Source organism: Salminus brasiliensis, chromosome 23, assembly GCF_030463535.1.
Source record: "Salminus brasiliensis chromosome 23, fSalBra1.hap2, whole genome shotgun sequence".
NCBI lineage: Eukaryota > Metazoa > Chordata > Actinopteri > Characiformes > Bryconidae > Salminus > Salminus brasiliensis.
This window is the reverse complement of record NC_132900.1, coordinates 10,977,930-11,005,816: the sequence shown is the minus strand read 5'-3', so window position 1 is coordinate 11,005,816 and position 27,887 is coordinate 10,977,930. Positions and strand designations below refer to the sequence as shown.

At 41.2% G+C, this 27,887-nt stretch overlaps 1 protein-coding gene across 1 annotated transcript in view; it reads left to right on the top strand.

The window, feature by feature from the left end:
- Positions 1–27,887, top strand: part of gpc5c (glypican 5c) — a 241,227-nt gene that overhangs the window by 129,184 nt on the left and 84,156 nt on the right. The window contains exon 7 of the mRNA XM_072669083.1: positions 19,083–19,203. Within this exon, the coding sequence (XP_072525184.1) occupies positions 19,083–19,203 (121 nt within the window). The remainder of the gene's footprint in view (positions 1–19,082; positions 19,204–27,887) is intronic.

Below are 27,887 nucleotides of genomic sequence, written 5' to 3'. Positions count from 1 at the left end.
CAAATGAACTCAGGCATGAATTCAAAGACAAACAGTGGGAGACATTTAGAATTGGCAGCGCTTTAATCCAAACTATGGTCAGCAAATTACATGGGCCATATAAGGAATGCCCTACAAGCAAATTGGCCATGTGCACCTGCACAGCAATGTTTGTGGTGTTGCAGGGGTGGCAGGTGGGCTTTAAACTTTGATGATATGGTGGTGTGTTGGTTTCATGCTTTTTTCAGTACAGCAAAAATCAGGTTTTCCAGAAACTGTGCCTTCTTTTATAAAAGCAAAGAAGCTACAAAGGGTTTTATGAGTAATGCCATAGAAGAACTACCAGTAGTTCTACTAAGAACTCCATTTGTAAATGAGATGTACTCTACATCCAAAATCGGTTCTTCAGTGGTATCACCTAAAGACCCTTTTGTAGAAAGTGTATGCTAATAAGATAAGAGATAAGATAATCCTTTATTAGTCCTGCAGTAGGGAAATTCTCAGTGTTACAGCAGAAAGGGATAGCAAGACACTCAGTTACAAAAATGTAGATAAATAATTTACACTATGTACACAATATAAATAAGAATTTAAAAAGCAATAACAATATTATTTACAGCAAATGACTCCTAATTGCACATGTGGGGGGGGGGGGGGGGGGGTGTCTGATGCAGTCTATTAGTAACTCAGTAACTCTCTAGCCACTCAGATACAGGTGCTACAGATATGTGCCGCGTGGATGGTCGATAAAGGCCCGGATGCTTCAGCGTATTGGTATGGGAGGCCCCAAATGAAAATCTGCGTAGAGCCCAATAAAGGCTTGGGCCTTTATGTTTGTTAGCAACGTTAGCCTAGTGGATCAGTGGATCCTCTGCGTCTGGAGTAAGTGAAAAAAATGATGGTAATTGGATTTTCCCCCAAACTATTCCTTGATCTTTGGACCCACATTGGGTCTCAGTCTCTTTGTCGATGGTCCAAATTAGTACGTTCGCCTGTTTCTTGATTCCTCTTGCCTTTGTGACTTCAGCCTCTCGAAGTGTGTGTTTTTGTTGTTGTTGAGTGTGTGTTATCTTCGACATGCAAGACTTTCTGTAGAACTGGTGATGGCTGGCTTCTCGACATTTCCAGCGCCGTTGAGCGCGGGCCGCCTGCCATTAGCACGCTGTTCTTAGAAAGGCCTCCGCGAGGACAATAGCTTCCCTCTCTGATGCAGCAGTGCGCAGGCAGAGGAGCAGCAGCAGGCAGAGGAGCTCTAGCTAGCAATTTACGTGTCTGTGACACGACACTGGCTGCCAGTACAGAATGTGCCAAACCTATAATCCATCCAGATTTGATTTGCACATTCTAGTGGTTTTTCATTCAGCTTCTCTGCCTTGCAGCCGCCCCTTTAATTACAGTGTAGACGGGCTGTTTGCAAGCTGATATCTCATCCCTCTTGCTCTCTCTCTCTCTTGCTCTCTCTCTCTCTCTCTCTCTCTCTCTCTCTCTCTCTCACTTTGTCTTCTCTCTCACTTTCCTCTCACTCTATCTCTTTCTCTCTCTCTCTCTCGTGCACATTCCCTGTACTCTTTTTTTCTTCTCTTACTCTCTCTCATTCCCTCTCTCATTTTTTTCTCTCTCTCGCTCCTTTCGCTCACTCTCTCTGTTTTTCTGGCTCTCTCCTTAACTTTCTCTCTCTCTCTCACTGTCTTCTCTCTCCTTTCCCTTCTCCCCATCTACCTTTCACTTTCTCTCCTCTCTCATATTGTCTTGTCTCTCTCTCCTCTCTCCCCCCCCACTTTGTCTTCTTTCTGTCTCTTTCTCTATATCCTCTCTCTCCTTGTCCTTTACCCTCTCTCTCCCTTTCTTTCTCTATTGTCACTTTGTCTTCTTTCTCCTTGTCCCACACACATTTTCTCTCTCCTCGCTCACTTTGTCTTCCCTCTCTTTTCCGCGTTCTCTTTGTCCCCCACACACTTTCTCTCTCCTCTTTCTAACTGTTTGCTCTCTTGTTGTCCTCTCTCTCACTGTCCCTCACACACTTTCTCTCTCCTTTCTCACATTGTCTTCTCTCCCTTTCTCTCTCTAGTCTCACTGTCTTCTCTTTCTTTCCTCTCTCATTGTCCCTCACACACTTTTTCTCTCCTCTCACACTTTGTTCTCTCTCTTTGCTCTCTCTCTTTGTCCCTCACACACTTACTCTCTCCTTTCTCGCGTTGTCTTCTCTCCCTTTCTCTCTCTTCGCTTACTGTTTTCTCTCTTGTTGTCCTCTCTCTCACTGTCCCTCACACACTTTCTCTCTCCTCCCTCTTTGTCTTCTCTTTTTCCTCTTTCTTCTTTCCATTCTCCCCCTCTCTTATTTTGCCTTCGTTCTTTTTCTCTTCTTCATCTCCTTCTTCTTTCCCTCTCTTTTCTCTCTCTCTCTTACTCCCTCTATTCAGCACTTTCTTACCATCTTTCTATCCCTTCCTAACTCTCTCACTCTCTCTCTCTCTGTCTCTCTCTCTCAGTATTGCACTGTCTATTCTTCTTATATTTTCTCTGTAACTCTCTAATTTTCTCTCTATTTCACTCTCTTTCTCTTTTGCTCTCTCTTCCTGTATTTCTCTCTTACCCTCTCCCTCTCTCCCTCTTTGACCGTGTGTTTGGAGTCTTGGTGGAGCCTCGGTTGTGGAATAAGGAGATGATGTTTTATTCAGTGCATTTTATCAGAAACTGAATCGCTGGCAGAAGCATACACAAAGTGAAGCAGCACATGTTCAGACGGGCAGCCCATATGGTCACTGAGTGAATTTGACAAATGACTTGAAATTGTAATACGACAACAGCACGCATCTCACTCTTATCCATATCACATTCGGAATTTTACACTTCACCTCAGATTCCAAGTGTACTGATGCAGAACAGAAGTTGGCACTGGTGCACAGGTTTGGTGTTTCTTGGGATGATCATAAAGCCAACCATCTTCGTACACATAAACAATGCGAGGGCATCACAACTAACCGGATAAAGCAACATGTAGAAACCTGTTCCTCCAACGTTTCTCCTGAAATCAAGGGCCAGGATGTTTTTCATTATCTCACTTGTTTTCCATTATCTCATTGTTCTCTATTATGCCACTTATCTCTATTATCTCCCTTGGTCTCTGTTATCTCATTCATTCTCAACCTCAAACACTGTTGTTCTCCATTACCTCATTGTTCTCAATTTCCTTGCTTGTTCTCCATTGTCTCACTTTTCTCTATTATCTAACGTTTCTCCATTATCTCACTTGTCCTCCCATATCCCACCTTTTGTCCATTACTTTGTGTTCTCCATTATCTTACATTTCTGTATTTTCTCACTTGTTTTCCTTCATCCCACTGGTTCTCAATTATCTCATTGTTCTCCATTACCTTACATGCGCTCCATTATCTCACTCTTCTCTACTTTCTAACTTGTTCCCTATTACCGCACTTGTACCCCCATTTTCTCACTTTTCTCCATTATCTCACTTGTTTTCCCTTACATTAAATGTTCTCCGTTATCTCACCTTTCTCTATTATGTTACTTTTCTCTATTATCTCATACCCCACTTTTTCACCATCACCTTATGTGTTCTCCATGATCTCATTTGTTTTCCATTATCCTGCATTTCTCTATTTTCTCGCTTGTTTTCTTTTATCCCGCTGGCTCTCCGTTCTTCATTATCTTTTATGTTCTCCATTATCTAACTTTTCTCTATTATCTAACCTTGTTTCCTTACCTTTTCTGACTTCATTTCTGACGCTGTGATCACATTGTCTGACCATTTATTCCTCTGTTTTCATATTATCTGTTGTTCTGCCCGGTGCTGACCAGACGAAGATTGCTTTAGCCTTCACTAAGTATAAATCATGCTCGCATTCTTCACTCATTAGCTCATCGGTTTACTTGTTGGGAATGATTTGGATTATGTGAAGATGTAGTTTTGCCATACCAGCCTGCTGATGTTTGCAAACAAATGTTGCTTGTTGCTCTGAAACAGATTGCTCATGTCTGAGCTCTTTAATGTGTGTTTGCCACTTTGTTCATCTGAGTTTTAGCTAATTAAGCAATCTGCTGTTTTGTAGAGGTGTGTTTGTGAGTGTGAAGTGTAAAGGGGGAAAAAATTGTCAGTGGAGGAGGGTAAGCCAAAAGGGTAAATAGAGCTGACTCTTCTCCAATAGACACAGAAAGGTTCCGTTCCTCATGCATTTTTTCCAGTCCTAGAATAGAAAACTGTATTGTAATTGTTGAATTATGAGAGCTATTAAACCTCATGTTTAATGAGATGTTGAACCTCAAACGCAGTTGTTCCTTCTCCGAAATAATTCTTGCGTAATAGAAACAGGGCCAATTCCAAAACCCCAAAACTGTTATGTAACAGTCTTGTCTCGTTATATTTACACCCCCAGAATTCACATACAACCAGCCCATTAGCAAATGCCCTGCTAGCCCTGGTCAAAGCTAGCAAAGCAGTAAAACACAGCAGCCACTTCAGGAGAATATGGTGTTGCTGATGCTTGTAGTCAGTTGTCTAAGATAATCTTTGCTGTAATTGTTCAATCAGTTCTCTGAAGAGAATCATCCCGTCCATACTCTAGATATAAGAAAACAAGTGAGATAAAATCAGTGAGTTGACGGAGCAGATTGTGTTGGGCACTACATCCTATCAGAACTGTTTGCTGCGATGATATCCCCCCTAGGAGTCCGGTGGGAGGTGGTGAAGTGGAACAGGGACTTCAGCTCTTGTTAAATGGGCCACTGGCCATTGCACCCGTCGACTGTTACACTGTTAGAGCTCCTGCTGTGGGAGAGCTGTCACATCTGCTCTAAAGAGACTCTATAAATGTCTGGATACCTTCACTGTATGCAGGAAGAGCTCAATGGTGGAACCCTCACATCCATGAGTCAGAACAAGAAACACCTGGCAACAACAACAAGAGGGTGGGGCTGATGCAGGAATGCCTAGATCACACAGATTTATTTTTTTTGATGAAATTTCTTTTTAATTTTCTTTTAAATACATTTATTTTTCTTTTATGGAAATGTTTTTTTCTATTTTCTTTTACAACAAAATGAAATTTAGCATTTTTTACAGAAATGTATTTTTCTCTCATTTTTTATTTGTATTTATTACATTTTTTAATGGAAATGTATTTTATTTTTTTCTTGTAGAAATGTTTCAGTTTCTTTAAGGACATGTCATTAAAAGTAGCAAAAAAGCATTGAATGGAAACTTTGTCAGCAGTAGTCATGATGGTGATCTTGAGTTCATTGAGTTTCCCTCTCTGTGGAATATATGCAGCACATGTTTGCATATTTGCTTTTTTTGTTCCATGTGTGTGTGCATCTGTTGTGCATGTTTATTTGTTTGTTTGTGTGTGTGTGTCTATGCATGTATTTCTGAAATGATGAGCAGTGATTCCACAGATGTCGGCTGAGCCACTGCTCCTAGATAAAGCCATCTCTGTTTCCATAGCAACCCTTTGATTATGAAGTTCACAGTGTCAGACATTCATGGACGTCAATTAAACTGCATGAAGACGTTATTTGAAGTCTGAATTCCGGAGTAGACGGCGGCGTTCTCAGTGGAATGCATACGTGTGGCAGCATATGTCTGACTGTGTGTGTGTGTGTGTGTGTGTGTGTGTGTGTGTGTGTAGGTTTGTGAGTGTTAATGACTTTGACTCATACATATCTATCTTCTAAAGGTTTGTTTACCCCTTTGTTTACATGTTTACAGCAGCGGCTCAGGCATTTTGGGGTGTCTGTTTTGTCTGTTCAGCGATTCCGTACATGAAGGCTCTGCCATATTAATTCTCCTAATCCAGTCTTTCATGCATGTTTACACATGCATTCATCTTGTCTCGCATGTTCTCTCTCCCTTTCGCGCTCTCTCTCTCTCTCTCTCTCTCTCTCTCTCTTTCTTTCTCTGTCTCTGTCAGTCTCTGCAAATAGTGCAATTGAGAGTTCTTGGAACGACAAACTATTTCTGGCTCCATAAGGAACCATTTTTGTTGAATAAATGTGTTAATGAACCTTTTAAAGCTTTAAAGAAGTGAGTGTACATTTTTTTTTTTTTTTTTGCTAATTTAAAGGTTCTTCACTCTCACTTCTCTGTTACAAAGAGTTTTTTTTAAATTGTGGAACCAAAAACTCGAATGGCTGTGAGTAAAGAAGTATCAACAGTAGTGCAGTGTTCTCACTCTCATTTCAGTTCCATTCAAAAAGGCTATCTCTATTTTTCACAGTTTAAAGTTACAGATCGAGAGTGTGTAATTTGGAGACATCCTCAAATTTATCTAGACCTATCACCTTACACTACCCTACATCCTAAGGGTCTGTAAGCTGTCCCACAATTGAGGTCCTCAGTCTTACAACCACATAATTGATGTATTAGTTTCATAGTAATATATCTTAAGGTTAACTGAATGATAAGCTCATGTTCCAAGTTGTTAAAGCAGCATTGTCTGTTTGTTGTGGAGACATTTCTGAGGGTTGTCATTGCAAGAAAGAAGCAAATGAGCAATGCTTTACATGCCAACACCCCTCCCCCAATATATAAACCTTAAATTAAAGAAAAATATACTCTCTGATCAATTAAAACATACCAGAGTAATTATAACTTGTGCATGCCTACATTAAAATGAAACAAAGTAATTAGTGATGGAGCATATCACCACCCTCATGAGGCCTCACTGTAAACCAGCTAATCTGAGCAGAGCTCATCACATTATCACATCACTTAAGGCCAACTATAAAAGTAAAAATCAGCGAGTTGGCGTAGCAGATTGTGTTGGGCACTACGACTATCAGAACGGTTTCCTGCTGTGATATCCCCCCTAGGAGTCCGGTGGGAGGTGGTGAAGTGGAACAGGGACTTCAGCTCTTGTTAAATGGGCTACTGGCCATTACACCCGTCGACTGTGTTACACTGTTAGAGCTCCAGCTGTGGGAGAGCTGCCACATCTGCTCTAAAGAGACTCTCCTTTGTCGAACCCTCATTATATTAACACATCCTTGAAGGCATGGATACATCATACACAACATTCGAAGCACACAAACGAAGGACTGACTGAAACAAAGGGATACAGAGTCAGAGCCTGAACAATAAACACCTGGCAACAACAATGAGAGGGTGGGGCTAAATACTGATAACACCTTAACACAATGATGAAATTCACAATGATGGATCACAGGAATGTCTGGATCAGTGTGATACTGTGTTGACTGTATAAGCAGAAACGTGTAATGCTACCTTTTTTGTTGGGTGCGCTCAGAAATAAATTTTTTAAACTGAGAGCATAATGTTGATTTCTCTTATCATAGCAACAATTGAGGTTTAGTTTCCTTGCTCTTCAAACATTATTTTGACATCAGGAGTTACTACAGGGGAGCTTAAGGGAGAGGGGGGAGTGCTAAGCCACCTTGCTTGGAAGCGAGCCCCAAAGACCAAAGTCATTTTAGGCAAGTCTACTTCACGCGATCATTTTTGCAATGCTGGCAGGCAATTATTTTCAGTCATATGAGACCAGGCTCTGATGTCGATAAATGGAAAGAGACCAAAACATTCAAAACTGAAGGCAAAATAACTGTTAACACATATTTTAAATCACTAATAAAATCTGATGAAAACCTCATGAACCTCACCATATATATATATATATAACATATTTACTTCCAATATATTTTACTGATAAAAGAAATGGAAGCAATGTGGCAAGTCAGCTTGAAGGTTTTGCAGTGAGGCTGCGGTCTTACCCTGCCTAGTAGACTTGACACAGTGGTCAACTTAAGCTCTCCCTGAGAGACCAGGTTTAGCGTGTGGGTGTAGCATTTCTTGTCAGTATTTACCCAGTTCAGCAGTAACGGCCATGCTGGAGTGTTATCAGAACTCTGGTTCTTAACAACTGAATATGGGCGCAAATCTTTGGCAATAAAAATGTGATGGAGTGTGTATTGTAATTTGCTCCCTTTGCCAGCTGGGTGGACGCTTTCACATTGCTTGCCTGATGGTCCTTTGGTTGGCAGCAATGAAAAACACCTGGTTGTAGTTGCAGCCAACCAGATCCAAAGTGCTTTCATACTCTAGTTTTTAATGCAGAGGGTGCTGGTCAAATTTCTCGCTCATCCATCTTGTGTCATATTCCAGTTCCACCTTTTGCATTTTGTCAACCTTTAACATCATCGCTTAATATTAAGAAAGTTATGGATTTGGAGTCATCCATATCGACATTGAGAAATCTTAATGGATCAAATAGCAGAAACAGACACTTTGAATCTGGCCAGTGGGTAGATTGTCCTTCACAGCGGTCTTCCAGCACTGTTAGAAACATGGATGGCCAAAAAGTCAAAAATCTCCCACTCATTTCACCAGTTCTGGTTTAGATGGTGGACCCACACTGCAGCTCATCCATGGTTTATTCTGCTACTGGCTCAGTAATGCTACGCCTTGTGTAGTGCAACCGTAATATGATTTTACACCACAGCAGACGTTTCCCCCTATTTCTTTTGTATATTAGCTTATTCTCTGCTCCCCTGCTGCCAAGCCTGTCTGGACATGTTTCTCTTTGTGATTTGATCAATAATGCCTGATGTAAAAGTGTTAGCTACCTTATCAAACACTGCATGGGGGCATTGACAGATCGACACGCAAGCCAAAACAAATAGCCTCTGATTGGAGAGAAAAGGAGGAGTGTAAAGCTGAAGCTACAGATATATAAGATGGCTATGAAAAGATGGATAAGTTGAGCAGTTGATGGCTTCTGCCACTGTCAATGAACCAAAACTGTGTGTGACAGTGAACCAAACCATCTTTTTAGAGCTGTCAGTTTGTGTACCTGAGGTTGTAATGGCACCAGGATGCCAGGATGCACTGTGGAAAGAAGACAGGCTGATGCAGGGAGAGAGATGTTTTGGGCAATGCTCTGCTGGGAAAGCCTGGGTCTGAAAAAATTAATGTGCATGTCAGTTTGACAGCTGCCTCCTGCCCAAACGTTCTTATGGACCAGGTCAAACCTTCATGGCCATTGTTTTCCCAATGGCATTGCATTCCCAAAGCATTTAGAGCCTCTGAATTGGGCTTATTTAGGTTATTTGAAGCAAAATCATAGAAGAAACACGTTTGGCTCCCTGAAGAACGTCTCAATGAAGAACCTCTCTCTCTTTAACTTATTATCTTTAGCTGTTTGACCTTATTCTCCTTATTGAATAGGGTGTGTGTTATGCTGATTAGATCCACTGAGGGGCAGAGTCATTAAGGGATATCGTTGTCTGAAAGCTCAGAAAAAAACTGCTTTAAAAAAACTTGCTTTAAGCTTCTAAGAAAGTTAAAAGAAGATGATTGAATTTCACGTTCTGCACCCCATAACATTTATGGACAGTTGTTGAATGTATATAACATATATAAAAGTGTAAATTTATTTTTCCCTCAAAATAACTCAATATACAGCCATTAATGTCTAAACCACCGGCAACAAAATTGAGTACACCCCTAAGAGACTACACCCCTAAATGTCCAAATTGACCACTGCTTGTCATTTTCCCTCCAAAATGTCATGTGACTCATTAGTGTTACTAGGTCTCAGGTGTGGATAGGGAGCAGGTGTGTTCAGTTTTGTAGTACAGCTCTCACACTCTCTCATACTGATCACTGAAAGTTCCAACATGGCCCCTTATGGCAAAGAACTCTCTGAGGATCTTAAAAGACAAATTGTTGCGCTACATTAAGATGGCCAAGGCTATAAGAAGATTGCCAACACCCTGAAACTGAGCTGCAGCACAGTGGCCAAGATCATCCAGCATTTTAAAAGAGCAGGGTCCACTCGGAACAGACCTCGCATTGGTCGTCCAAAGAAGTTGAGTGCACGTGCTCAGCGTCACATCCAAATGCTGTCTTTGAAAGATAGGTGCAGAAGTGCTGTCAGCATTGCTGCAGAGACTGAAGAGGTGGGGGTCAGCCTGTCAGTGCTCAGACCATACACCGCACACTACATCAAATTGGTCTGCATGGCTGTCACCCGAGAAGGAAACCTCTTCTGAAGTCTGTACATAAGAAAGCCTGCAAACATGCTGAAGACATGTCAACAAAGGACATGGATTACTGGAACCATGTCCTATGGTCTGATGAGACCAAGATTAATTTGTTTGGTTCAGATGGTCTCAAGCATGTGTGGCGGCAGTTAGATGAGGAGTACAAAGATAAGTGTGTCATGCCTACAGTCAAGCATGGTGGTGGGAATGCCATGGTCTGGGGCTGCATGAGTGCAGCAGGTGTTGGGGAGTTACATTTCATTGAGGGACACATGAACTCCAATATGTACTGTGAAATACTGAAGCAGAGCATGATCCCCTCCCTCCGGAAACTGGGTCGCAGGGCAGTGTTCCAGCATGATAATGACCCCACACACCTCTAAGACGATCACTGCTTTATTGAAGAGGCTAAGGGTAAAGGCGATGGACTGGCCAAGCATGTCTCCAGACCTAAATCCAATAGAACATCTTTGGAGCATCCTCAAGCGGAAAGTGGAGGAGCGCAAAGTCTTGAATATCCGCCAGCCCCGTGATGTCATCATGGAGGAGTGGAAAAGCATTCCTGTGGCAACCTGTGAAGCTCTGGTAAACTCCATGCCCAGGAGAGTTAAGGCAGTTCTGGAAAATAATGGTGGCCACACAAAATATTGACACTTCAGGAACTTTCACTAAGGGGAGTACTCACTTTCGTTGCCGGTGGTTTAGACATTAATGACTGTATATTGAGTTATTTTGAGGGAAGAATAAATTTACACTGTTATATAAGCTGCATACAGACAACTTCACATTGTGTCAAAGTGTCATTTTGTCAGTGTTGTCCCATGAAAAGATATACTTAAATATCTACAGAAATGTGAGGGGTGTACTCACTTTTGTGATACACTGTATAACATGTATATGAGGCTGTAATTGAAGGGATGAATAAATTTGTTTTATTGAGCACAATAAAAGCAATTATATTCTAGTTTTATAGTAACTGGTCAGTTTCACTTCCTGACTTGAAATAAATAAATATGTCATAAATAAATGAATAAAATTAAAAAACAAATACATTTTAACATAACTGAATTGTTGCTGAGTGAGTGGCGAATAACATATATAAACAATAACTTTACCACTATATGTTTAATTGTATAATAGATATATAATAGATATAATAGATAAATAACATATAACTAAGATAGGTAGGTTTTAATAAATCTATTTTACAAAATTATACTGTTTTTGGTTTTGTTACTAAAATACTTTAAAAAAAAATAGCCAAACCCTTTGATTCTCTATTAATAAAAATATTACTATCTGCATGGTTTGAGAAAATGAAATTTAAGTATGCATTCATTCCAAACATTTGGCCTGTAGCGCATTTTGAAATTGGAGTATTTTATCTTTTCATCATTGTATCCACCAGTCAGAAGAAAAACCTCTGCTATCTACATTTGTACTGCATGTCCCATTTTGTAATGGGGGTGCACTGCATCCCTTGCAGACAGTTTTAACCTCCCAGGGGCGGATACTTCCATCAGATCTAACACAAACTCTGCACCACTTTGAACCCTCCACCTTCATCATCACTGCCCCAGCTTCCTCCAGCCAGATCCTAAATTAAACCTTTAAAAAAGACAGCCAAAAAAAAAAAGATTTAAAAATAAAGGCGGTGCTCCTACCAACACATCCACACACACACACACACACACACACACACACACACACACACACACAAACTACATAGAGAATAAAACATGAGGGCCATCTTTCAGGACTAGCCTCTGCACTGCCTCAGGGGGTCCTTGTGCCCTGATGATTCCCCCTGCTTTCTCTAGGTTTGTTGGAGAAATACCTCTAGGTTAAGGTTGGCCTTTTCAGCTGGATTGGATTTTTTGTTTAGGGCTGGTTGAAGCCCGGGGCATGAAACAGCACCACTGCAACCCAAACGCTTGCTCTGTAATTGCTGGTATAGAGCATAGTAAACTTAGCTACTCTATGTTGAAGCCATCCCAATATGAAAACATGCAAATTTTTATTATACTGTAGAATAAAGCTTCCAAGGATTAAGCTTTCACAGCCACCACAGTACTAGTTCTGAGATTGCTTAATGGGCAGCATGCTGAACTAAGCTAGCCAATTTAGCATATTTACGGGTGCCACTGTTGTTGTAAAGCAGTAACTCAGCCAAGACATCTTCGAAATTCTAAGTTTGCTTTTTTTGTTTAGAATGGGAGATGCTAAGCAAACTTTGCTAACAAACACTGGATTTGGACTGTCACCAGTCCCTCAGCCTGTTTAAAACACTTCCAGATCATCCGCTGTTTTGCACAGACAGATCGATGTGGTTGAGAACATAATGTGGCTTGCTGTAGTTTATAAAAAACAAAAATAATAGAGGTAAGCGTGGTGAGGCAGTCACTTTAGGAAAACATAGTCATTTTGACCTCAGCGCAATTTTAGTCCTATCCATACCATTTAGCTAAAAATGATTTTAAGCTTGTTTATGTAGCTTTCTGCTACCTTTATGAAGCTAAAGCATTTCTTAAGATTTTGGCATTTGGTACTGAACTTGGTGACAGTTGAATTTATTTCCTTGTTAACATAATTAGCCTAGCAACTCCCACTGTAAACTAAAGTAGTACATATCAGATGCCACTTCACTGATTTACTGATTGTACTGATTTATCTGTTGTAAATGATCCTTGTGAAAAACGTAGATTCAGGTATTCTAAACCTTATTACACAATAGTGCACTAGAGTGTAGCCACACTAATGATCAGCACAATTAATTTGTAATAAAATAATAAATTAGTAGAATTGACCAACTAATTTGTATTGACATTTTATACAGAATACATTATTACATTAAAACAGTACAAATATACTTCTAGCTCCTGTTTTCTAAAAATAGCACACATCTAGGGACATGGTAGTGCATAACAAATATATATCGAGAAATCTGCGGAACCTCCATATTGGCAGATTTTATCAGCCAATTGATGTAAATAATTAAATGCGTTGAATTGACTTGGAAAAATAGTAGAACTATGTGCCATTTATCCACATATACGTATGCCTTTACTAAGGAACCGTTAAATCATTAAAATTTTGTATAATGTTTTAAAACACCATACATGTATGTTCTAGACACGAACCCATAAAAGAAAATGAATAATAGGGTACCAGGACCAACACTGAAGAATAACTATAACTACACATTATGGCTACTTCATTAGAAACTCTCGCTGGTGTAGTTAGACTGCCCACCCTAGCAGCAGTGGTCCTGTGGTCAGAAACTGGCCAGTGATTCATGTTCTAGAAGGAGGCTGACAAAATTAGTATGGCAACAGATGGCCTAACAGCCTAAGTAAGGGACCTGCATGGAGGCATTGCTAACAAAGTAGTCATTGAGTTAAAGTATAGTGTAGGTGTTTGTAATACCTACACTAAGTGAAGGATGAGTGTAAAAGTCTGTAGATCTAAAAGCCCAGTCCAGAAATGTGGTTATTTGGTGAACTAAGACCATCCACGTCCTCCTTCTCCTCCTCCTCCTGTTGCCTCCAGTGTGAAAACAGCTTTTTGATGTTCTTCAGTGGAACGAGGCAGAGGACCGTGGCTAAAATAGGCCGAAAGTATCGGTACTCAGAGTACAGATTTACTGCTGTACCTAAGGATTTATGTGTTATGTATATGTGTACAAATCTGAAAGCACTAAAGGTATCAGGTTTTACAGTCTCTGGCCGCGGCCGTCGTCTCCAGCTTTCTGAAAGTGATCCGTTCAATTAGCCTGGAAGCAGAGGCGATGGGATTGCTTTACTCCGGGACAAAGCAGTTACATGATATTTCTTACAGAATGCAGGACTCCTTAGAGTTACTGTTTGTTAACAAAAATCATTGTATTGCTGTCCTCATATCCACCACCTTCCATCCATCCAGCCTAACATTTAATAAATGCACGAACACAAACACACACAGTAGGCCCACACCCACTGCTGATGCTGCGGTCATGGAAGCCTGCAGGTGTGCTCTTCCCTGATTTGGTCTGTGTGTGTGTGTGTGTTTGTGTGTGTGTATTTGTTTGTGTGTGCCCTGATGAATAATATTCTCATCAGTGCCTCCATCACTCAGATGAATAATGCATGTCTGAGTGTGTGGGTTGAACTCTTTCTCCGCGTCGGCTCTATTAGCATGTGCGCTAACCAGCTATACTCCGGGCTTCACATGTGGCCTACTTGCACACACCTACACACACTTGTCTGACTTGAGTAATTAGGGTTAGTGTTTGAGTGTGTACTGCATGTGTGTGAGAGAGTGAGTGTATGTGTGTGTGTGTGTGTGTGTGTGTTCGGTAGTGCTGTAGGGTGAATTTTGATCACTGTGCTGTGGACAGGTAATACTCTTCTATCGCCTTTCCTTTCCTCCTCTCCTTTCACTCCTGTCCTCATTTTTTTTTCTTCTTCTTCTTCTTTATCTCTCCTGTCTCCACTCTCCTGTTGGCCAGGCAGAGGCAGTAATTGGGTCCCTGGTGAGTGTTGAGGCCTCGTTAGCGCTTTAGTCACAGATCTACTGGCCATGTGGAGAGGCCTGGTCCTTCCAGCCCTCCACAGACTGCTGTAGCTTCTAATCCAGTTCCGTCCACACTACAGCATCCTCTTATATCCCATCCTGTCCTACTCTATCCACACTGAGCCAGCGTGTGCTGTCTTTTTATACCCAAGCGACCCAGATGCACCTACCTCTTCCAGCTAGAGCACAGGTACTTGAAATATGCAAGTAGTATTCTTAGTACTATTATATGCTAATACTAGGTAAGGCCTCCTTATGCTCTCCAAACAGCCTCAATTCTTCATGAGATGTTGGAAACCTTCCTTTGAGGTTCTGGTCCACGTTGACGTGATTCTCCCGTTCTGTCATATCCCAAAGCAGCTCTACTGGATTCAGATCTGGAGAGTGGGAAGGCCACTGAAGAACACTGGACTCAAAAACCTTTGCTTTGTGACTTGGTGCATCATCATGCTCGAAGTGGCCATTCGAAGATATGTAAATTGTGGTCATAAAGGGATGTACATGGTCAGCAATAATAAGTATTAACAAGCCCACCACCTCCACCAGCATGGACAGTTGACACAAGGCGTGATAGGTCTATGAATTCGTGCTGTTGGATCCAAAGTCTAAGCTTAATCAGACCAGGCTGCATTTTTCCAATCTTTAATTGTACAGTGTTGGTAAGCCTGTGCCCACTGCAGCCTCAGCTTCTGTTGCTTCTTGGCTGACAGAAGAGGAGCCTGATGTGGTCTTTTGCTGTCAAGGTGTTGGTCATTCTGATTGTACAGAGTGTAAAATCACTCCTTCATCAGCAAGGCATTGCTGTCCCAGAAGATCAGCAATATGTTACCCATTCCTATAACTGTATATAATTAAAGCTACCACAATAGCAGATAACTCATTTCCATCCCAGCTTTCATTGAAGTGATGTACTCCCTTTGTGCGCCATGAGCTTTTCTGTTGTGGTGAAGCTTAACTGGATGAATGTTCAAATCTAGATGTTTAATTATTGCCTAAGTTATAACTATTTCAGAGGTGTGGTCAGCTGTGACCCCTACATCCATTCTGGAGTCTGCACCTATGTTGCATACGACTGTGTTGAGTGGTTGAGGGTACATCCAAATGGGATCTTTGTCTTAAATCATCATATTGTAACTTTAGTTTAGTCTGTCGCCAGTGGGAAATGGAGAAATTGGCAGTGAAACTGAAAAGGTTTTATTGGCCGGCTTAAAAACCGCCACAAGCACAACCAGATGACCAGAGCAGAACAATGAACAAATCCCTTGGGTCGCATTAGTGACATAAAAAAAGGTGGTGCTGTGAGAAATGCAGCCAATGTCTTCTCAGCAGGCTACAATGAGATGTCCCAACCGAACGTCATTATGCAGAAAGATCAAAAATAGTCGACTGTTCTGATCTCATCTAGCTATTTTATAGGAGGAGACGACCAAAAGAGTGAGAGTTTGCATATATGTTTTAGTCTGTTTTTCAATCTCAAACTCTTTTGCATAGGGAAGTTCTAGACTCCACGTCTATGGTCATAAATAAGCTAATCAGCAAAAGATTAGTACCACCTGCCTAATATTGAGTAGGCCCCCATTATGCTGCTGCAACAGATCTGACCTGTTGATGCATGGACACTGCAAGACATGTGGTGAAGGTGTGCTTGTGGTATCTGGCACAAAAACTGAAGTCCTGAAAGTTGTGAGGTGGGGCCTCCATGGATCACATCAGTGAGCCAGCCTTCACATTAGGTAGGTTCTGACTCCATGCACCCCACAAGACCTTCCTGATGTTTTGGAGATGCTGTGAGCCAGTTGTCTAGTCATCATAATGTGATGACTAATTATCAGAGAATTTCTACAGATCCCTCCTGTCTTTGTATATTCTGTATTTTGTGTATATTTTGTGTGTATTTTGTGTTTATTTAATATAATTTTCTTATTATATATAACTTTATTTTAATATGTTTAGTATGTATATAGTTTTGTCCTCCTGTAGAGTATTAACCTGAGCCTCACCACAAGCATTTCAATGCATAAATGTTCTGACATGTTGTGCAAATGACAAATAAACCTGAAACTTGAAACTTGAAACTTGAAACCCTTTAAGAAAGATTTGGTTTTTGATTTCACTTCCCCTGTTAGTGATGCTAATATTGTGGCTGATCAGTGTACATACCAAGACGTAAATAGGTGTGCTAAGTCGAGTAAAAGAAAGAAAAAAGTAAAAGGAAGTAAAAAAAAAATGTTTTGGAGTGAAGTTTGATGTGTGCAAGAACATCTTGATCAACCCACAGAAGGAACGCTTATATAAAGTCAGATCTAGGCCACGCAGCTGATGTGAAAGAGCGAATGTCATCTTCAGGCCTGACGCTCTAAAATAATTCCTCAGAAGCAGGTGAAGGTGCACATCTTTGTTGAAACGGATAATTGGAGTAGTTGGATGAACTGTATTAAGAGCTTTTTGCTTTTTGTTAATAGCAAAGCTGCTTTACCTCTGGCTAGTCTGTACTTTTTCTCATACTATGTGCTTTTCAAACTATTTAGACCAGCAATGAGGCTTTATGATGCATCATTTATGATGTTGGAGTTTGATATTGATGTGCTTTCTGACAGGTTCTCAGCCAAACGCTTCATTGGCTAGACAGAACGTTGTAGCATTAACAATGCATTGAGCTCGTGATTGAGAAGCCACACTGTGAAATGATTTAGACTTTCAGGGGACCTCATCCAGGCAAGCACTGAAGAGGTCTCAGTGTGGGCTGACATAATCACACACACACACACACACACACATTTAGAAGTTGGAGTTCATTTTGCTGTAACACTCATTTTGACTAAATGGCCTTCGCTGGATAGATGCTCATATTTCATCCTTGTTAACAGCTCCAGATTGGGTTATGTTGACAAGAAGTTCATCAACTTAATGTTGCCTTACATCACCAGCTCTGAACTTCAGCATAAATATGCTGTTCTTCTGGTACACTCGGAAAAAGAGGGCAAAGGAAAGATCCGATATGGAAAAAGAACAATTTGGAAGCTTAAATGGTTCATTGCCTGGTTAAAGGGTTCTTTACATTGATGGTTCTATACAGAACTAAAACAGTATTTTCTTATTAGTTGCTTCCATATCCTTAGACTTCAGCCTGTTTCTTCAGGTTGTTTGTTTTTCAGATTGTTTGTTCTTTTGGTTGTTTGTTTTCTTTCGATTGTTCTTCATGTTGTTTCTTCAGGTTGTTTGTTTTCTTTTGGTTGTTTCTTTAGGTTGTTTGTTCTTCATGTTGTTTGTTTTTTTAGGTTGTTTGTTTTCTTCAGGTTGTTTCTTTAGGTTGTTTTAGGTTGTTTGTTTTTCCGATTGTTTCTTCAGGTTGTTTGTTTTTCGGGTTGTTTGTTCTTCGTGTTTGTTTTCTTCAGGTTTTTTCTTCAGGTTTCTTTAGGTTGTTTGTTTTTCCGGTTGTTTCTTCAGGTTGTTTGTTTTTCGGGTTGTTTGTTTTCTTTGTGTTGTTTGTTTTTCCGGTTGTTTCTTCAGGTTGTTTGTTTTTCGGGTTGTTTGTTTTCTTTGTGTTGTTTGTTTTTTTAGGTTGTTTGTTTTCTTCAGGTTGTTTCTTTAGGTTGTTTTAGGTTGTTTGTTTTTCTGGTTGTTTCTTCAGGTTGTTTGTTTTTCGGGTTGTTTGTTCTTCGTGTTGTTTGTTTTCAGTTTTTTTCTTTAGGTTGTTTGTTTTTCCGGATGTTTCTTTAGGTTGTTTGTTTGGGTTGTTTGTTCTTCAGGGTGTTTGTTTTTCCGGTTGTTTGTTTTCTTCTGGTTGTTTCTTTATGTTGTTTGTTCTTCAGGGTGTTTGTTTCTCTGGTTGTTTATTCAGGTTGTTACTTTAGGCTGTTTGTTCTTCAGGTTGTTTCTTTAGGTTGTTTGTTCTTCAGAGTGTTTGTTTTCTTCCAGTAGTTTCTTTAGGTTGTTTGTTCTTTAGAGTGTTTGTTTTCCTCCAGTAGTTTCTTTAGGTTGTTTGTTCTTTAGAGTGTTTGTTTTCCTCCAGTAGTTTCTTTAGGTTGTTTGTTCTTTAGAGTGTTTGTTTTCCTCCAGTAGTTTCTTTAGGTTGTTTGTTCTTCAGAGTGTTTGTTTCTTCTGGTTGATTCTTTAGGTTGTTTGTTCTTCATGTTGTTTGTTTTCCTCCAGTAGTTTCTTTAGGTTGTTTGTTCTTCAGAGTGTTTGTTTTCCTCCAGTAGTTTCTTTAGGTTGTTTGTTCTTCAGAGTGTTTGTTTCTTCTGGTTGATTCTTTAGGTTGTTTGTTCTTCATGTTGTTTGTTTTCCTCCAGTAGTTTCTTTAGGTTGTTTGTTCTTCAGAGTGTTTGTTTCTTCCGGTTGATTCTTTAGGTTGTTTGTTCTTCATGTTGTTTGTTCGTCAGGTTGTTTCTTCAGTTTGCTTTGTCAGGTTGTTTTTACAGTTCGATTATTCATGTCAAAACATGTCTTTAATGGTTCGATATTATATAAGAATGAATGTTGATTATCCCCTCTACCTTCCTTCTTCTCCTCTCCCCTCTCCCATTTCTCTCTCTCAGTTATGCAGGTAGAGTTGTGGGTAATGGAGTTCATGCTCAGAGGCAGAACACTGAGGTCAAAGTTAGGGGTGCTGACCCCATGCTGTCAGAAGTCAAAGACAGACTGGAGAACTTCACTCAGGTGAGTTTCTGTGTGCTTCCATCTTTTATTAATCATTGCCTTATAGTGCACTGCTATGGCTTTCTGTGAGTAGCTGGAACAGATTCCTTTAGGCTCTTATTTGATACTTATTCTGCTATTTATTTTTGTTGATTGGTCAGGAATTTGGAGCTAATATTTTTCCACTTTTTTATTAACCAAAGTGGTGGTTATACAGTCATGATAGATGTGCACCTTTTACCATGGTAAGATAGTAAGGTAAGATCCAACCTGCAGTCAAGTCAAAATTGTCATCCCAGGACCTACAGGTAGCTCTTGCCGCAGATTATTGTGATAGTTATATGGCTGTATGAACATACATATTTTTATCACCCTGCTATTATGAGTCAGAATCAGAGAGAAATGCTGAACTTTAGATGAAGCAAATGAATCCATATTTTGCTTCCACATTAAAAAAGGAGGCAGTTCTGATTCAGAGAAGGACAAAAGAATGGAGAATGAAGCAGATGAGGTTCAACAACCAGACTGGAAGTACCAGAGTCTTAAAGAAATAGAGCCAGTATCTATCAACACATGAACTGAAGTAGAATACAACAGAATACACTGTAAAAAGAACACTGTAGAAATCCGGCATCAAAAATCTACGTTTTCAGTATTTCCTTTTTTAAATACATAGGATCATTTTTTTATGTAGCATGAGAAAAATGAGAGACTAGATTTGAGACTAGATTTTGAACTAGAGCTAGCAAGTGCTAGCTAGCTAGTGCACTGACACTTCTAGTTAGCGAGCTATACTCCTGGGCACACACACACAAATGTTTATCCAGTATGGATGTTACTCCTACACCAAACCAATGGTGTCATCAACTAAATGTCACCAAATCCATCAGAAATTTTAGTACAAATTGGTCATTTTTAATAGCTAAGGAATGTGCATGTCTCTAACGTTCCTCTAAAGAAAATCGGTCAATCGTTCTACTTACTGTAGAATTCACCTACCACTGAATTTTACCGTGATGCTTTGGAGATCTACGGTGAAGGGATTGATTTCCAGGACCTGCAGGACCTGCATCGTGCCCTTTTTGCTCATTTTATTAAGTAGCTGAGCTGTAGTAGAACTTACATGAGCTGCGTTTTTACTGGTGAAGCTTTCCACTTACCAGACAAACTGGGAGTCCAGGGGACTATAAGCTCAATGAAGGCGGTCTGAGACACCTGAGCTTGGTCTTTTCTGTTTCTACAGTCATTGGTCTGAAGCAAACTGTTAAAACATCTGTGTGTCCATCATATCTAAAAAAAACATCATTACATTTATGAAAAGAAAAGTTTACAGTGGGATCTGAGTACAACATTGCTATGTAGTGATCAGGGTTTAAACACAACACAGAATGAACCACTGTCTGCCACCAAACTGTGTTTTTAAGAATCGATACATTATTGCAAAACTAATAATAAATAATATTGCAATGCTTTCTTACACTCCTACCACGCAGGCCAGCTCTAGCTCATCTGATTGCCATGTGAGCCTTTAATATCAGAGAACAACAAACACGGTTTGAGAAGATCATGGCCTAACACACACATAGGCACACATACACACTCCCTCTCTAAAAGCATACACCCACAGACCAGCACACCACTCTCAAAGACTCGCACACAGAGGCGGCCTGAATGAAATGACATCAACATCGATGGACATCAATGAAATGCTTTCATCTGCTGGGTTTCTTTCACTGCTTAGTCACTATGGTGGGCGTTTGTATCTCTCTTCTTCTCTCTCACGCGCTCTCTCGCCCTTTCACTCAGTGCCTGTCTCTGAATTCAGTCTCACTCTGTTTGCTGGACTTGCACTGCACTGAATTGCACTGAAGTCAGTTATCAGATTAATAAAATTGCATAGATGAAATTAGTTGCAACATCTATTATTAAATGTCTACAGATATTCATCAAAGATATTTTCATATTTCAAGTTGGGTAAAAAGGGTACATTACATTAGCATAATCTATACACATAATGCATGACTGTATTGTCTGTAGGACTCTTCTAGTTGGGGGGGCTTTGGCTGGTCTGTGGGACTCGTCTAGTTGGGGGGCCTTTGGCTGGTCTGTGGGACTGTTCTGGTTGGGGGGCCTTTGACTGGTCTGTGGGACTGTTCTGGTTAGGTGTCTTTGGCTGGTCTGTGGGACTGTTCTGGTCGGTGGGCCTTTGACTGGTCTGTGGGACTGTTCTGGTTAGGTGTCTTTGACTGGTCTGTGGGACTGTTCTGGTCTGTGGGCCTTTGACTGGTCTGTGGGACTGTTCTGGTTAGGTGTCTTTGACTGGTCTGTGGGACTGTTCTGGTTGGGGGGCCTTTGACTGGTCTGTGGGACTGTTCTGGTTAGGTGTCTTTGACTGGTCTGTGGGACTGTTCTGGTTGGGGGGCCTTTCGCTGGTCTGTGGGACTGTTCTGGTTGGGGGGCCTTTGGCTGGTCTGTGGGACTGTTCTGGTCGGGGGGCCTTTCGCTGGTCTGTGGGACTGTTCTGGTTGGGGGGCCTTTGGCTGGTCTGTGGGACTGTTCCAGTTAGGGGTCTTTGGCTGCTCTGTGAGCCTATACTGGTTGGGGGTCCTTGGCTGCTCTGTGAGCCTGTTCTGGTTGGTGGTCTTTTGCATCAAGGGATTGGCTGTCTTTGGCTAGTCTGTGTGCCTGCTCTGATTGAATGTCTTTGGCCTTTGGTCTGTGGGCCCATTCTTGACACCTTCTTAACCTTGCCAAGGAAAACTTCAGGAAGAAGGAATGGGTAACAGTGAGTTATAAATATTCTTCATCGTCTGGTATGAATTAGATTGGTTGAACCATTGACTGATAGCTATTATAGTGGCTTATTGTTCTAATAAGTGTTTAATTCCTGTTAATGTACACACCTGAAATCTAGGTACATTGTAAAAACACTCAGAAACATTACTTTCTTGCTTCCTTGCTTATTTGAAAGAGATTTGCAAATTCTGTCTGTTTTATCTTATTAGCTTTCCTGTTTGATGGAGTTCCCTGCTTGTATCTCCACTAATATTTTTTTCTGTTGTTTTGTGTGTTTGGGATTTTTTTTTTTTTGAATGTTAATTCATGTTGTAAGTAGTCATGGGATAAAGATACTGACATTGAGGTGTCAGTTACGATTGCATGGTGTATTATATTAAGAACCTTGTATAGTGTAAAGATTGGAACAATTCTCATCTCCTGAAGCATCAATCTTCTGTCCTTTACGTGAACAGTGTTGAGGAAGGCCTTGGCTTGAATATAGCACTGTTGAAGAAAACTGAGAAAGTTCTTGGTCCCTGGATGCTCCAAGTTCCTTCTTGTATAGGTTAGAAAGATAACATTTATAATACATGCACTGTACAGCATGGAAAGAAGAATGTGGAAGAAGAAGCCTGTTGAATTTTACTATGTTACTCTCTGATGTACCAAAGCTGTCTCTGGAATATGAAACTGAATTGTATAACATGCACTGGAATCAGAATGGACAAGACCTGATAGAGGTTGGAGATAATGTTCACCAAGAAAGCCCAAAGTCAGCTATACACTCTTGAAGATTAGAGTTCGAAAAGTTCAAAAAATCTCATAGTAGATAGTTCAATAGATGCTTATTTAGTCAGTTGAACCTACCCAACTGAAAGTCAAAATGGGTTCTTCTGGTCCTAAACAGTCTTTCAGCATGGTTTGCTGACAGAGAAGACTAGTAGATCTTTTCTGGTTCTACTGGTATCACTGACTGAAGACAGCAGTCCTGCATCTGCTCTGGTTGACCTGGGGAGCAGAGTGGAACCAGAGCTGTCACTTGTCCTGCAAAACCGATTTATGGTGGATGGAAGGTGGGTCTTCTGCAGATGCCAGGAACTGGAAATCGGAAAACGAAAAGAAATGGGCATTACCTCATTGAGGCTGCTGGAACACTGCGTGAACTAAAACAGGCCTTGTCCTAGGCAGTTCTGGAGCTTCTTGAAAGCCACCTTAAGAAGTCTGTCTGTTGTTTTCCAATATTGCAAGTGACTGCTGCTGTTGGGGACTGGCAAGAAGGCAGGGTCGCCCTATGGATTGTGTTGTTTTTGAGCCTGGGTGACTTTGAAGTTTTAGAGGAAAAGCACTCTACCATGTCCAGGAAACCTGGGAGGTTAGAGCTAAGTTACAGTGAAGACTTGCAGTAGGGGCATTAGTGGCTCAATGGTTAGGTTGGAGCGTTAGGTTGTTGATCATAGGGTTGTGGGTTGTGGGTATGTCCACTGAGCTTCCATTGTTGAGCAAGGCCCTTAACCCTGGACCACCGGAGCTAACCCTGGCTACCCAAGTTAGGATGTGAGAGAAGAGAAGAATTTGGGGCAGCCATGACTAGACGTTTAGATAAGATTGGATGGTTGGTGGTTTGATGCCTAGGACCGGCATCCATGGCTGTGGTGCTTTTGAGCAAGGCACCCAGGTTCTGAGGTGGCTGCCTACTGCTTTAGATGTGTGTTCTCACTGCTTTGAACACTAGTATGTGTGTGTGTGTGTGTGTGTGTTAAATGCAATGGTTAAATTCTGCTGTACAATGACAGTAAAGTGGGCTTACCCATAACAGACCCTTAAAGGATAAGGCTTTGGGCTCCAAAGTCTGCATTCAGTCAACCTACTGCACTTTGACCCACTTCATGTATAAAGCCAAATTTCTTCCCCTTGTTAGCCATGCAGTCTGCCCTTACACACATTTGTGAAAGGGTGGGTCATTCTAAAGAGCTTATCGAACTCCACCGTGGTAGTGTAATAGCATACCACAGTTGCAACAAGTCATTTGGTGAAATTTCTTCCCTTGTTATTGGGAAGTGGAAGGATTTAGGAACCTCACACCATGTAAAGTAAAAGAGCGAAGTTGGCAAATGCTGAGTCACATAGTGCGCAAAAGTGGCCAACGCTCTGCTGACTCAATAACTGCAGGTCCAGACCTGCTGTTAAAATTGCAAAGTGGGGACCGACTCCATTTTAAGGCCTATAGGTTTATAATGGGATGTCATAAATGCTCCTGTAGGTGGAATGTGTAGGTGGCCCAATACTTTTGCATTGGGTACTTGGAATTAGGCGTGATGGTCACATTCGATTTACTCTCTAGAAGATGTAAAACTTTGTGGAGTGGTCTAGTTTTTTTTCTTCTCCTATATTTTATTTCATGAATCTTTTATGTAAGCAAGCAAAGGATAATGGGATGTCGTCCCAACCTAAATACGTCTGCATGTCGGTTTTCTGCACACCTTGGAGTAGAAATTGCACGTTTCAAGATGATCAATGATTTTCAGGCCTTTATAGATGTTGTGGTGGGTGTGTTGAAGATGCGTCATGTTGATGATGAGTAAGTGAATGTGATGTTTCATTCTCTTGGCAGGAAATGAAGAGAAAGTGTACTGTGTATTGATTGTGTGGACTGGGGGGGTCATGGTGTAATTGCCTGGGGATGTTTGAGGGATGTTGAAGGGGGTTGCATTATAAAAATGGAAAGCTGAAGCTCCTTAAGAGTAAAAAAGTCTCTTTTATACACACAATGTAATGGTGGAAGCACACACCAGCTTTGATATCAGTGGACCCCAGGCCCAATCCCAACCCTCTTGGTATGTGATTAAACAATGGAAAGTCAAACTGCTGTCATTTCAGTCCAATTTCGGATCACTGTGTATATGCTGTGTATGAAAGCACATACGCACACACGCACACACACACACACACATGCACACACACACACATGCCTGTCCAGTACTAAGTGCTTAATTCAGCTCTGGTTTTATTGAGCCATCACCTGGGAGACCACATCTCTTTTGGTTTCCATAGACATCCATTAAGCTGCCTGAGTCATTTAATTAAGTCTGAATAAGCCTGTAGAGGAGAGGCCTGTGCCAAATTGTACTGCTTCATTTCCACTCTTTTAATGCTGTTAAAACAGTGTGTGAGAGAGAGAGAGAGACCCAGAGAGACAGAGGGAGAGAGATGGTGAGAGATATAAAATATAGATAGAGAGAGATAGAGACAGAAAGAGTGAGAGACAGGTAGGCAGTGGTAGAGAGAGAGAGGGGAGTTTTAACTTTGCCTTATCTGAATGGTGTGTGTATGTGTGTGTGAGAGAGAGAGAGAGAGAGAGAGAGAGAGAGAGAGAGAGAAAGAGAGAGAGGTGGTGTTGTTATGTTAATCAAACAGCTCAGTGAAAGGACTCTGGGAGAAAAGCCGAATTTCCCAGACTCCCCTGGGGCAGCTTGAGGAGACAGACTGACCACGGCCTGCGTGCCCCTTTAGTCCAACTCACTGACCGTCCTCCAGTTCCTCCCTTTAGTCCTTTCATGTTCATTCATTATGTTCCTGATTTCTTTCTTTCTCTTTCTTAACTTTTCTTTCATTCTTTCTTTATTTCTTTCTTTTTCTTTCTTTCCTTTCTTTCTTTCTCTTTTCTTTTTTATTTCTTTCTTTGCTTTCTTTCTCTTTTCTCTTTTCTTTTTATTTATTTATTCCTATTCCTGTCTTTGTTTACTTTTTTTCTCTTTCTTTCTTTTTCTGGCTTTCTTTCACTTTTTCTTTTTTTTTTATCTATCCTTTCTTTCAATCCATCCTATCCATTTTCTCCCTCTTTTTCTCTCTCTAACTGCATTCGTCTTAGATAAGAGCCTCAAGCCTAAAACTATTTGTTTTTCAAACACTCACACACACACACACACACACACACACACACACACACACACACACACACACACACACCCACACAGCCATGAGCAAGTGTTCTTGCTTCACACCAGCTACCCCGCAGCGGGCCATGCTTCCCGAGTCTTTGCGCAGATACCTGCAACCTCGCTTCCTCCAGTCAACCCCCCTCAGAGCAGTGATTCCATCAGTCGGCTAGTGTTCACCTTTAGCCAAATTCTCCCGGAGTAGCCCCTGTGTTTAGCACCGAGAGGTTTTGGCTAGTGGGCTGGGTGTGTGTAAATTTCAGGGGCATGGGTCAAAACCTGGGGCTTTGCTTTTAAAAAAGGACACAGCAGCTTCTATTCCACGGCACCTTTATTGTCATGGCGGAGTGGATTGGTGGTGAGTTGAGAGTAGTTAAAGAGCCTCTCATCTCAGCATAGAGCAGTGTGTGTGTTATCCACTGTCCTTTCTTTGTGCAGACTAAAACACACACACACACACAGTGGAGGACAGTGAACCAGTCCAGGTACCTCTAAGGAGAGTTTACCATTAAACTGATGAATGAATTGGACATGCTATGGCTGCTGTGCTGTGCATCACTCCAGAGCCATACAGCACTTTACGCACACACACTCACACACACTGTGATAAATCGGTCTGATGCACTGCGTATAAAGTGGAGCAGGAATTCTGCTCTGGGGCCAGTGGAGCAGCTGGATATGGGTGTGGACATTCGGTATACACACAAACACCCTCTCTCTCACTCTCGTCCTCTCACTTTTCTGTCTTTCAGATTCTCTAAGCTGTTTGACTCTGTGGGGGAAAGGACATGCTCCAAACTTTTATTTGAAACCTTTGTATTTCAAACCTTTGTATTTTAAGATTATTATGGAGATGATATACATTATATGGACTAAAGTATTGGGACACACTTCTTAATCATTGAATTTAGGAGTTTTATCCAGACCTATTGCCACAGGTGTATAAAATCAAGCACCCAACCATGCAGTGGACCTTTACACACATTAGAAAGAATTGGTGGTTCTACAGAGCTCACTGAACTCCAGCATGGCACTGGCACTGTAATAGGACGCCATCGTTGCAACACGTCAGCTGGTGAAATTTCTCCCCTCCTAGATATTCCACTGTCAAATGGAAGCTTTTAGGAACCACAGCAGCTCATAAAGACCACATAAAGTTACAAAGCAGGGTCATCAAGTGCTGAGGCGGCACATAGTGCATAAAGGTGGCCAATGCACTGCTGACTCCAACTGCAGAGTACCAGACTCTGTGTGTGTGTCGCACCTTGAGCACTAACCGGCCACATTTCACAGTTCCTTACTGGTGATCACTAAATGAATTTCCACAGCTAAGGTGTTATGCTAAATGGATGCTGTGGTGGTATTAATGTGTAATAGTGCCTTAGATGTTTGCTAAGGTGCTCCAAATGGTTGCTATGGCAGTTGCTATGGTATTTTCAGATGATTGCTAGAGTGTCAAAAAGCTGTATATAAGCCTGAATTGCACTAGTCAATCTGGAGTGGAAATGTTGTTGCTATATTTAGCTGTGGGAGGAGTTAGACACCAAAAATGAGACAGATAAAGCCAATAAAAGAAGAACAATATCTGTAGTATCTGTAAGCCCATCAGAATAGGTGGAGTTTGAGCAAGTTGTAAATAAGCAGCATTCAGATCTCCAGAAGGAACTGGCTTACTGAGCTCAGCCTGCTCCTTGTGCGAGTGTGGACGGGAGACACTGACACTGATCTATTGGTGTGTTGTGCTCAATTAAAGAGCTTTGATCAATCGCTGAATTCACTACAGCCAATCAATGGCATTGATTCTCGGTCCATTTGCTTTCCCTGTAGGTTGGTAGTCATAAGACAGCATGGTGCTGATCTGTGTGTGTGTGTGTGTGTGTGTGTGTGTGTGTGTGAGAGAGAGAGAGAGAGCTCCCACTTTTCATTCATCTTGTCTCATATCCTTCTCAACTCCCTTACTCTCTCCTCACTCTTCTATCTCATTCACACCAG